The 11,611-nt window shown below is 38.4% G+C and overlaps 1 protein-coding gene across 1 annotated transcript; it reads right to left on the bottom strand.

Annotated features, from left to right (window-relative positions):
* Positions 1-58: 58 nt before the first annotated feature.
* On the bottom strand, positions 59-4,233 carry LOC118778666 (HIG1 domain family member 1A, mitochondrial-like). Its single transcript, XM_036530282.1, has 4 exons — positions 4,149-4,233; positions 3,333-3,431; positions 2,835-2,969; positions 59-887 (listed from the first exon to the last, which is right to left on the bottom strand). Exons 2-4 carry the CDS (start codon positions 3,421-3,423, stop codon positions 832-834), a joined length of 282 nt encoding a protein of 93 aa, XP_036386175.1. The 5' UTR covers positions 3,424-3,431; positions 4,149-4,233; the 3' UTR covers positions 59-831.
* Between the last annotated feature and the right edge of the window lie 7,378 nt (positions 4,234-11,611).

Raw genomic sequence — 11,611 nt, 5'->3', positions numbered from 1 at the left:
GCTGTATAAATGGATACCATGTAAAAATTGTGACCTATTCAAGTTGCTCTGGAGAAGAGCGTCTGCTAAATGACACTAATGTAATGTAATGCACAAGAGTCTCAAGAAAGCCAGGATAGAAAAAAGTACATTGAACGGTTGTATGGTTTTGAGAATAACTTTATTGTCTGTACATGATTGTGCTTATTATGCACGAGAGGGTTAAACAAGCTGTACCAATGAGACATTTCCACTCTTTAATAATGGTTGCCAAAAACCAAACTTTTGTAAAGACTGACTACTCATGCCAAAAAAGAAAATAGAAAACTACTTGTATTTATATAAAAAGACCAAACTTTGTCATATTTTGCTTTCAGATATTAAGTTAACAAAAATATCAGTTTAATGTTCACACTGCTTACAGACTAAAACAGTATTTACTTATAAAATCACCTCAATATGAGGTGGCACACAGGCTAGAACCACATGGTGATGGTGTTTGCTGTCTTTAGCTTCTTGTGTGAATCATTCGAAAGAATCAGAAACCTGTCAACCGAACACTGAAAGCAGCAGCAGTTGTTTCCGTGCCTGTGCATGTTAATGCAACCTTTGCAATGTCTGTGTCTATCTGTATTCCGTGAGGAACGAAACCAACATTAAAACATGCGCACTTAATGGATTCCTGGATTTCTCCCAAACAGCAGAATCTCAAAATAATCTACTGAGGTGGCTAGGGTTACAAGTTTTGGAAAAAAGAGAAGCCTTTGCAACTAAGGTATCAGTGGTTTGGTCAGGGAGAGGAATGGAGGTACCACAACCAGGAAGTGGTTCTGGAAATGGAGACTGTGTCAGTTACTTCCCAGGGTCCTTTGGGGCCAGGTATTCTCTATACATGGAATACATGACACCTGAAATGAACAGGAATGAGGCATGTTAGGACAAAAGTAGCAATTTCCAGAACCATGTCCATAGGAAAGACCATCCCTAACCTAAACAAACACTGGCTACACTGAGTACACTACAAAAAAAGTACAAAAAAATCTTTTTCTTACCACATCCAAACAATATATGCAGAACAAGCTATCAAATGCATGACTGCAGCAGATCAAACATACTGTAGTGGAAACAGTAAGTCAAATTCCATTTGAATGGAAAGTAAAATGAGACACACTCAGGATTAAAACCAAAGAAATATGTGACCCACCATTCTGGCCTCTGTTTTATAGATGCAATGGTATGCAGGGTTAGGGAGTAACGGAACACATGTAATGGCATTGCGTATTTAAAATACAAAATATGAGTAACTGTCCATTACAGTTACCATTTAAATCGATGGTAATCAAATTACAGGTACATTTTAAAAATATTTAAATTACTGAAGGGATTACATTGGATTTTTTTTTCATTTAATTTCATTTATTTTTTCATTTAATGTTTATTCAGTTGGAAAATCTATCCAACGACAGGCAACTCTGGGGTGTATCTCCCATATGCCCCTCACGAAAAAAAAAAAAGAAAAAAGCGCGCAGCCTGCCTGACTCACAAGACAGTAGAATGGAGAGTGAGACAGAGAGCAACCAGCGCAACGCGTTTATGTCATGGAAATACATTTTACTTTCAAATTTGGCAAAGGTCGCAACATAACAGTACAATGCAAACTGTGTTTGCCAGCAACCAAACTGCTATCCGCTTCAAAAGAGTCAACCTCTAACCTGAAGAAGCATCTTGAAGTAAGTTCTCTTTTTCATTATTTAAGATAACATTGATCGCTAGCGAGCTATCTTACATAGTTTGGCTGCACTGGATTACCTATTCAGCTAGCTAGTAGGCTAGTAGGTATAGTATTAAAGCTAACTAGCTAACGAGTAGATACAGTGACAAAACAAGTGAAATTTCATGTTCAAAACTGCGATTACTCCAACAATTTTACACTACGCATATTATACATTAAATTGTTAAGCTACTCCTTTCTCACTCACAATGTATTTAGGGTGGCTCGTGCCTGTTCTAACATGTTTTTGTGTAATGTACAGTTTTTGAATTAACATTTACAATTCTATTTTGCCGGTGAAATTGAGTGCATTCGCATTACCGTAACATAACATCTCACATTACCGTAACATAAAATCTCATCTTCAATAATGGGGTTCTCATTACCGTTATGCAAGGAAAAAAATCAAATATTTCTGTGGGTTTCTTTACAGGTGACTAAGTTAGGTCATTTAGCAAAATATGTGTCATACTTATGTTGTCCATGTATGTACTAGAAATAATTTGCAATTGACAAAGAAATAATTTGAAAAAATGTACTTCAAATGGCTTCTGTATTTCGGTAATAAGAGAAATTTTATTTAAAAGTATATTAAAATATTTTGAAAACTATAATTTTAATGTACTGTTGTGATCATTTCATGCACCTGTTTGTCTAAATGTGAAAAGTTCAGTAAAATAGACCTTTTAATTAGTCTTTTTCCTTCATCATAAAACATATCTGTAATGAGAATTATACTGGTGCATGTCCTTATAAAAGATTTTGACATCACTTGGACATTGTCCGTGAGAATCACCCAACCAGTATATGCCACATTCACACTTTTAATTACACACTTTTAAAAATTAAAAACTGTTGAGAAGGTAATCCAAAGTATTTAGATTACATTATTTACGTTGAGTAATCTAACAGCATGCATTACAAATTACATTTTAGGGCAAGTATTCTGTAATCTGTGGTGGAATACATATTAAACGTAACCCTCCCAACCCTGATGATATGCAAATAAAAGGGACATCCACACTTCAGAACACTACCTGCCTGCCCATGTTACAGTACAAATATGAATAATCCACAAACTTACCCAGTGTCATGGCACCAACCACAAAGCCCTGAGCCCCCACTCGCATGTGAATGAGATGCACAGACATTTTGGTGTCGCCCCGTGTTTTGAGCTTCATCAGGCCATAGGCGACCACTGCTACAAACCCAGCCATACCTGTAAGAGACCGTTACAGTTGGGAACATTCCATTACACACACAGAGCAATGGGGAGTGCTGAATGAAGGACTCAACGACTGGAAGACATACAATTTGGAGACAACGTATTAACTCAATGCCAAGTCCATATATGATACAGATAAAAGGCCAGCAAGATGAGTGACAACCAGGAGGAAGTATGTTCTGTAAATAAAAGGTAATTCATGAAATGAGTCATTCCACAAACAACATCATATCAGTTAGCCTTGAAAAGACCTTCACGACCGATGCAAACATTCTAATGTAAAAAACCTACCGTACAGGCAGCTAATTCAACTCTATTTTGGGCCAAAGTGACAAACAGGTGAGGTTCGGTGCCTACCTATCGGCACGAAGGGAGACTCCTTTGCCTTCCTCATGAACTTGGATTCGTTCCCTTCATCATAAGAGGACCAGTTTTTGTTGGAAGCCATGATGACGGCTGTAACAGGAGACAGTTAGAATACATGTTAGGACGCTGGCTAATTGAATTAATTACATAATCCACATCAATTAACGATGAGCACACTGTGCCCTCTGACAAAGACCAACCGGGGCCCAGATGAGATCAAATATAATATATATATATATATATATATATATATATATATATATATATATATATATAGATTTACATCAAATATTCGGCCTAGGCCCCAGAATTTATGTAAAGAGTTGAATTTAAAATAAAAACCTAGAGACCAGAAGCGAATGCGCGTGGATGCTGAGCAACTCGCCCTATCTTTAGCTTCGAAGAAATATGTACTGAGTTGTACTCACATTCTTATGATTAACGAAAAACGTAACACAAGATTGATGTCACCTGTTAAGTTAAAGATGTGTTAAAGATGTCCCGGTCATACAGATTAATTATAAAATGACAATGCGCATACCTCGACACGGAAAAGAACAAAATGACAAAGATGTTCTGCTCAACTTTATTTCACACAAGTAATACTCTGTTCCAACGAGCATCTTTAAAAGCCTGGAGTGGCCTTTACAGCTAGCTAGTCAACTGGCTTGTTCATCTTGAAGGTAGCTGCCATTAGAAAACTGAAATGAATGACCTGAATGACAGCTTTCTAGATCGTTAAAACATTTATGCGTAGTACGCCTTAAGAAACAACGTATAATTCTCACAGTAATCATAGGAATCTACCTTTACAGTTCCTGCTGATGCTTTGTCTTCCCCTCACAGGTAATACTGCTGGTAACAGATCGCCGTCTGGGATAAACTAGTCGCTTCTTTCCGGCATCGTTATATTTTATACCACGTGACGGGGCGGTGTCGGCGCAACATTACAGTAATGCAATGTCATCATGATGTGTAGAATTATTCATTGTGGGTATTAGGCATTATAAGCAATCTTTTATCATTGTTTCAGATACGACACTATTAGTGTCAAGCTGCAGCAGTAGATACAGCTAGTCAGTTATAACGCTTAGCTTGTGTCACTATTTATACCGTTTATATGGTGTCTGTGCTTTGTCGGTTTACCCGAATAAAGCCGTCAGCAACGACGTGGCGTTCTCTTTAGGTTGAATATTTCCGTTCCCATTAACATGCAACTCTCTGATAATGGCAAACTTAAGTGAATACCATACTGTTTTAGCCGAGGAGCATCTAGATATACCGACGCTTGGAAGACCGGGCATTTTTTATTTCCGCGGAAGCCATTTGGTGCAGGAGCACTTTATATGTCTGCCACACGGGAGCACACTAGACTGAAGTCAAAACTCGAGACTGTTTATTACAGTGTGTATACAGCCTCAAGCATTACATACCTGTTCTAGGATATGTTCATGACGTAAATGAATTTTGAACATGTAAACGCCTATGTTAGAAGATTGTACGCGCAAGCACAATGTATATTGACATTGACTGGGTTTTGTCAAAACTACACAAAATCCTCTAGGAGTGCTAACATGCAAACACCTTTTTGTAAATGCCTTATGTTATTTGTGCACACAAGCAATTGAACTCACTTGCATTTGGTTTACGGAAAAAGCTAAGACAGATTTTTAACAATTTTGTGTAGTGTTCACTTATGGAGCAGCATGTAAACATTACATTATTGGCATTTAGCACACACTCTTATCTGGAGCAACTTATATCTGTTACAGTTTTTTACATTACATTATCCATTAATACAGCTGGATATTTATTGAGGCAGTTGTGGATTAAGTACCTTGCCCAACAGTAGTGCCCCAGCAGGGAATTGAAGCAGCAACCTCTTGGTTACAAGTCCCACTCCTTAACCAGTATGCTACACTGCCATAAACATTAGACTTTTTTATGTGATGGTCGAGAATTCGCTCTTGATAAAGCTAAGGGCGGGTAAAATGGATTATGTAAGAGGGGCGAGTTTTCCCGCCTCACTATCTCTTCTTCCCTCCCTCTCTTCCTCTCCCTCCCTCTCTCATTCTGCCCCACCTCCTTCTCTCTTGCTCTCTTTCACCTTCATGTTTTTGTTTTTCTGAATGAGTGGGTCCCTCCCTGTCTAGGCCTCACAGCCTGTCGAGTAGGCCCCTTTCCTGGAAACACAGCCTCACGGCAGAGGCCACACAGGGGCATGGCTGGAGGGAGGGGGAGAGACTGCTTCCTGCAAGCCACGTGATCCAGGACTGCCCTCACTCTGTGTCTTACACGCCACCTCAGCTGTTAGCAAAGATGACCGGTCAGATGTGATTGAGGTGCACAAAATGACAAATGGCCAGTCTCCGTGTGTTTTGGTGTATGGTGTACATGATTGCAAAATTTATGGTGGCCAGTGCACGTGGGAGCCAGACATATGTTTTGTCTACTTTCACCCTGGTGAAGACTTCTCTCCAGTTTTGATAATGTACATTAGTCATATTTGTCACACATAATTTCACAACCACCTTTTAATAAGTTTATTAGCGAATAGCATGTGCATATCACCTGGTCATATCAGGGTGACTTCAGGTATTGAACACAGGATATGAAATCGTAGGGTAACCATTTTGTGCAGCCATATGAACAGAAAAGAAACTGAACAGAACCTGGCTCACGAGAACCAATAAAAAGCTAAAGAATGTGACCAAACAGCTGAAAAAAAAAACACCTGTGGTGATCACAGAGTAAAATGCCTTCTGCTCTGAATTCATCACATTGACTCACCCTTGAAACATAGCCTTTCCACAGCCTTCTACTCTGGAGTGAGGCCACAGGGAAAACAAGACACTTACATTCTGTCTTTTTCATTAAAAAAGAAACACAAAATAAAAACAATTTTCTCAGGCAATCTGATTTTTGGTGTGTGTAATCTCTGTTTCTCTCTTTACTACCTTGACATGACCATCTTATCTGCAGTGATTCTAATGGAATGCATTATGTAAACCACTATGGTGTTTCTTCTCTGTTGTTAATTTTGCTGAGGGTGTTTCTGGGTGTGGTTCACACACTGCCTGGCCCTCTCAGTCTCCAGTGTAGTGGAGTTTGCATGGGTTGGAACAAGATTTCCCTAAATTAATATGAAAACATTCTAGATTAACGCAGTTCAGCTGGGAGGTTCAGACTGAGAGGTGAAGTATCAATAACCTTACTACACTAATCATTAACAACAAAACATATTAATATTCATTTAATATAAAAAAAAACTAGCCATTGTTGTCTTTCACTTGAGACATAATTTTTTGTAAATAATAATATTGCTATCTGGGTCGGTTCAGATGATGATTATGTGCACTCTTTCTCATTGTTTAATACATTTTAATTAAATCCCAATGTGTAATCGTTGATTTATAGATTATATGTATTTTTATATTGAGTTTATGATTATTATGCCTTTATTATTTTAAAATAGCTGTAATGTTTTTCAAAAACTAATTTTTGATTTTCAGATTCTCAGCCCTAATTCCTGCTTATTTTGACTGTACCCTCTTTTAGGGTAAAGTATACTGGATTCAAAGAAAAATAATATAAGATAAAACCAAAGATAATAATAATAGAGTTATCATTCATATTGTTGATTTATTGTGTAATCCCATGGAAAAAGTAAATCAAATATGAATAACTGTATTGATTGATGTATTTTTAGGTGCACAACACACTGTTTGAACCTTACATACAACATAAAGGCAAGGCTAAAGCATATGCATTAAGTAAATGATTCAGAGTCTAGCAGAGTCTAGCAATAATACCAGGCTTCCATTTGATGCAACAGAGAGTCAGACAGTCAGGCAGTTCTACGTGTCTTCTCACTGTGAAACCCGGTTTCCATTTCACCTAGTTCCCCTGTGTTGCACAAACACTGAACGGTAGGACTGTGGATTTGTGGAATCCAGAATAATCCTTCTTTGTATGTCCTATGTGCTCAGGAATACTGTGAGCACCATGAAGAAGACTAGCACACCAGTGTCAGTCCATTCACATTACATCCATGTCCCACCTACATTGAGTACAAGCCCTGTGTTTTTCATTAGTTCTACTCAACTCACCTGTTGCAGTGGAAGGATTGGCATTGGTGTAGTAGGAAGGAAAGAGCAGGGTTTGTAACTCAGGGGTTGCTTGTTCAATTCCCTGAAGCACTGCTGTTGTACCCTTGGGCAAGGTACTTAACCTGAATTATATCAGTAAGTATTAGCTATATAGATACAATATATGGACAAAAGTATTCGGACACCTGACCATTACACCAACAGGGACTGTAATGACATACATATACTTTAATATGGAGTTGGTCTCCCTTTTGCAGCTATAACAGCTTCCACTCTTCTTGGAAGGCTTTCCACAAGATTTTGGAGTGCTTCTGTGGGAATATGTGCCCATTCATTCTGTAGAGCATTTATGAGGTCGGACACTGATGTTGGACGAGAAGGCCTGGCTCGCAATCTCTGTTCCAGTTCATCCCAAAGGTGCACGATAGGGTTGAGGTCAGGGCTCTGTGCAGGCCAGTCAAGTTCTTCCACACCGAACTCATCAAACCATGTCTTTATAGTCCTTGCTTTGTGCACTGGGGCACAGTTATGTTGGAATATAAAAGGGCCTTCCCCAAACTGTAGCCACAAAGTTGGAAGCATAGCATTGTCCAAAATGTCTTGGTATGGTGAAGCATTAAGATTGCCCTTCACTAGAGATAAGGGGCCTAGCCCAAACCCTGAAAAACAGCCCCATACCATTATCCCTCCTCCACCAAACTTCACAGTTGGCACAATGCAATCAGGCAGGTAACGTTCTCCTGGCATCCGCCAAACCCAGATTCGCCCATCTGACTGCCAAACAGAGAAGCGTGATTCGTCACTCCACAGAACACGTTTCCACTGCTCCACAGTCCAGTGTCGGTGTGCTTTACACCACTCCATCCGACGCTTGGCATTCCATGGCCGAGCAGCATGCAGCACATTCCATGAAGCTCCCGCCACACGGTTTTTGTGCTTACATTAATGCCAGTGGACTTTCGGAACTCTTCAGCTATGGAATCAGCAGAGCGTTGGTGACTTTTACGCACCATGCGCCTTAGCAGTCGTTGACCCCGCTCTGTGATTTTACGTGGTCTTCTGCTTCGTGGCTGAGTTGCTGTTGTTCCTAAACACTTCCACTTTCTAATAACATCACTTACAGTTGACTGTGGAATATCCAGCAGGGATGGAATTTCACAAACTGTCTTATAGCAAAGGTGGCATCCTATCACAGAACCACGTTTGAAGTCACTGAGCTCTTCAGAACGACCCATTTTGTATCACAAATGTTTGCAAATGGAGACTGCATGGCTAGGTGCTTGATTTTATACACCTGTGGCAATGGGTCTGATTGAAACACGTGAATTCAATAATTAACAAGTGTGGCCAAATACCTTTGTCCATACAGTGTAGATAACAGCTAAAAATTGGATTTGGATTGGTTGCTCAGGATAAGCACAATATAAAGAATAGCCATGAAAATAATATTGTAATGGCCTGTAGATTATTTGCATGCCCAATAATATTTGCCATGAAAAATCTACAGGCTGCATGAAATTTTGTTCATTCTTAAACATGTTCCAAATCTGTTTCCATGATGTTGTAGTAAAGTGTAAAGTGAATTCACTTTAAGATTGAATATTATTCTTTCCAGACATTATGTACTTTCTCCCCTTATCTATCCCAAATGTTCTCCCCTTATCTATCCTTATCTATCCAAAAAAATGATCATGAAAAGAATCCAAACAAACAGATACGTCAGCAAAGCTCTGAACAGCATAATATTAATTTGGTTGAGGTTTAATTAGCCTGGCTGGAAACTATAGTGAAATACGTCAGGTAATTAAAGTATAAAATGTATTTAAAAGCCATTGTACAAAGATACTTATATATAAGATTATATTTTACCCATACATTTGAATGGCTTAATTCATTTCAGATAGCTAGATAGGGGATAATGATTTAACTAGTCCCTTTGTGTGCAACTCTTTAACAGATCTTTACCAGATGAATATAATGAAAGGTTCTGTTTAAAAACATAAAATGGGCAGAATAAGAGCCTTTTTATGTTATTAAGGAGTTATACAAGTGCTGTAATAAAAATTTTAGATTTGTAAAACAAAAGTTACCGTTTTTATTATTATTATTATTATTATTATTAACAAAACAATAATTATATAATTTGAGATTCTTGAATTCTATTCTACACTTAAAGGCCAAATTAATGTTCTTCAATTTATTAATTGAAATTCATTGTAGTTAAAGTGCAATTAATGAGGTTAGGTATTTCGATATGCAAACAAAAACATAATAAATTGAGGAGTATAAAATTCATAACCGTTGCATCAAACCGTATTATTATTAGCCTATTGAGAGGTGTGTGGGGGAAAGATAAATAATCATGGGGATGGGCACTGTCTGACAAGACCAGAGAAATACAGTGACAATATCTTAGTGTAAGACCACACTCTGCACCATATGTTAAGGCTGGCAGTAGCAGTTTTGAAATGTAAAACTTCTCATTCTGTACAGATTGCATCATCATGCTGTCTTTGCAACAGTCAACATCCGAGAGCATTTTAGAGAGGCAGGAGGACAATGCAACTGAAAGAATAAACCTACTTAGAATGTATGGAGTATTAAAAGAAGTATATCTAAACAAATAAAGAATTAAATTAAAAAAAAAAACACCAAGTAGTAAGTAGTTGAAGTATATATATAGTATATATACAGTATTTTTAAACACACACAAACACACAGAAACATAATTTTCAGCTCCGGGGCCAAAGAATTTTTGCCATTTTAGTTTAGCTTAGAGCTGGTGTTGGCCATAAAAAAGTCTCAATCACTAATAATGTAATAATACACATTCAATACAGCTAGCAGCCTAAAATTTTCAATAAACACGAAGTCCCAGTTTGTTACAAGTATTAGTAAATGTTTTGGAAAAATAATGATGGCACATATTTTATGCAAATAATTCTGTTTTTATTTTGTATCTTTTGAATGAAACACTGGAAGTGTCACTAATTTCCTGTCATGACTTGTCCCAGATATTCTTAAAGTCAAATGCTTTATTTAGTCCTTGAATGAAATTAATTTTTTGTTCAATTTTAGCAAATGGCTTGTGTGGTGCCTTTTCTACAGTACTTGACTGCAGTTTTCAAAAAAATGAAGTAGAAATTATTGGACAAAAAGATTGAAACCTTTCCTGCTGTATTTTTTGTTAAATACTTTGTCACCTTGTGCGCAGTTACCCAAAGTGCAATATACCCAAAGTGCAATTGCTTCCCATTGTCTTGATTGCAAAGAATGAAATGATTGTTGTTATCATTTCCAATCTATTTGCTGAACATTGTCTGTCCATCCTGACAGTTCAGAGTAGGAACAAAATTAAACATTTGGAATTATTTGTGTGTTTGTAACTGGTAGTAGACTAAATTAAATATTCCTACTTTCCTGTATAAACTTCTGAAATCACAAGTGTTGTGGTCTACATGCAGACATATGGTCCCCCAGCAGCTAGGGTGTAACTGTGTGCCACCAGTGGCTCCCCTGGAATGGACCCGGGGCCTCAGCACCAGCTGTATGCCCACCAGGCCCTGAGCTCTGAGGAATGCACAGAAAGCCTGACGATATGCACCAGAACAGGGAGGAAGAGTTGGAATCATGCCAGCAACTCTGCAACTGCAGAGCAAAGACAGCTATCGTAGGTGTCAAGTCAACCCACATCACAGCGCAGCCTTCTTCAGTCCACAGCTGGAGCACTCACACAGCCCTCTCCTTGCTATGTAGATTACATTTTTCTGAGCAGACGCTTGTGTCTAGAGTGGTTTATATGGCTTATCATTATTGTATTTTACCCATTTTGCAGCTGAATATTTGATGAGACAAATATTTGAATTTAGGACCTTGCACAAGGGTACAGCAGCAGTGACTCACCTGTGGATTGACTTCTGGGTTATGAGCCCTGCTGCTTACTTCTACACCACAGTATTTGGGTAAATCTGACTTGTTTGTGACTTAGAGGGAAGGGGTGTGATTCCCGAATCAGACTGCCCCTGCCGGTTCTGCTCTAATCGTTTTTTTCCCGTCCAAAGCCTAATCTGTCTCTTCTCTCCAAGCTCCCATTCCAGCAGGCACTGTTGCCCACCCAAGGTCATGTGACAACAGTATAGGGTTTCCTTAAATTCCATTCTC

Source organism: Megalops cyprinoides, chromosome 6 (genome assembly GCF_013368585.1).
Source record: "Megalops cyprinoides isolate fMegCyp1 chromosome 6, fMegCyp1.pri, whole genome shotgun sequence".
Taxonomy (NCBI): Eukaryota; Metazoa; Chordata; class Actinopteri; order Elopiformes; family Megalopidae; genus Megalops; species Megalops cyprinoides.
The sequence above is the reverse complement of the archived record's forward strand: the minus strand, read 5'-3'. Positions and strand labels throughout refer to the sequence as shown.

Bases quoted from the DNA above. Each gene is read 5' to 3' on its own strand.
- LOC118778666 (XM_036530282.1), bottom strand. From the start codon at position 3,423: ATGGCTTCCAACAAAAACTGGTCCTCTTATGATGAAGGGAACGAATCC. The intron at 2,970-3,332 runs GTAGGCACCGAA...GGTCTCTTACAG, and splicing joins GTCTCCCTTCGTGCCGATAG to GTATGGCTGGGTTTGTAGCA. The intron at 888-2,834 runs GTAAGTTTGTGG...TGTTCATTTCAG, and splicing joins GGTTGGTGCCATGACACTGG to GTGTCATGTATTCCATGTAT.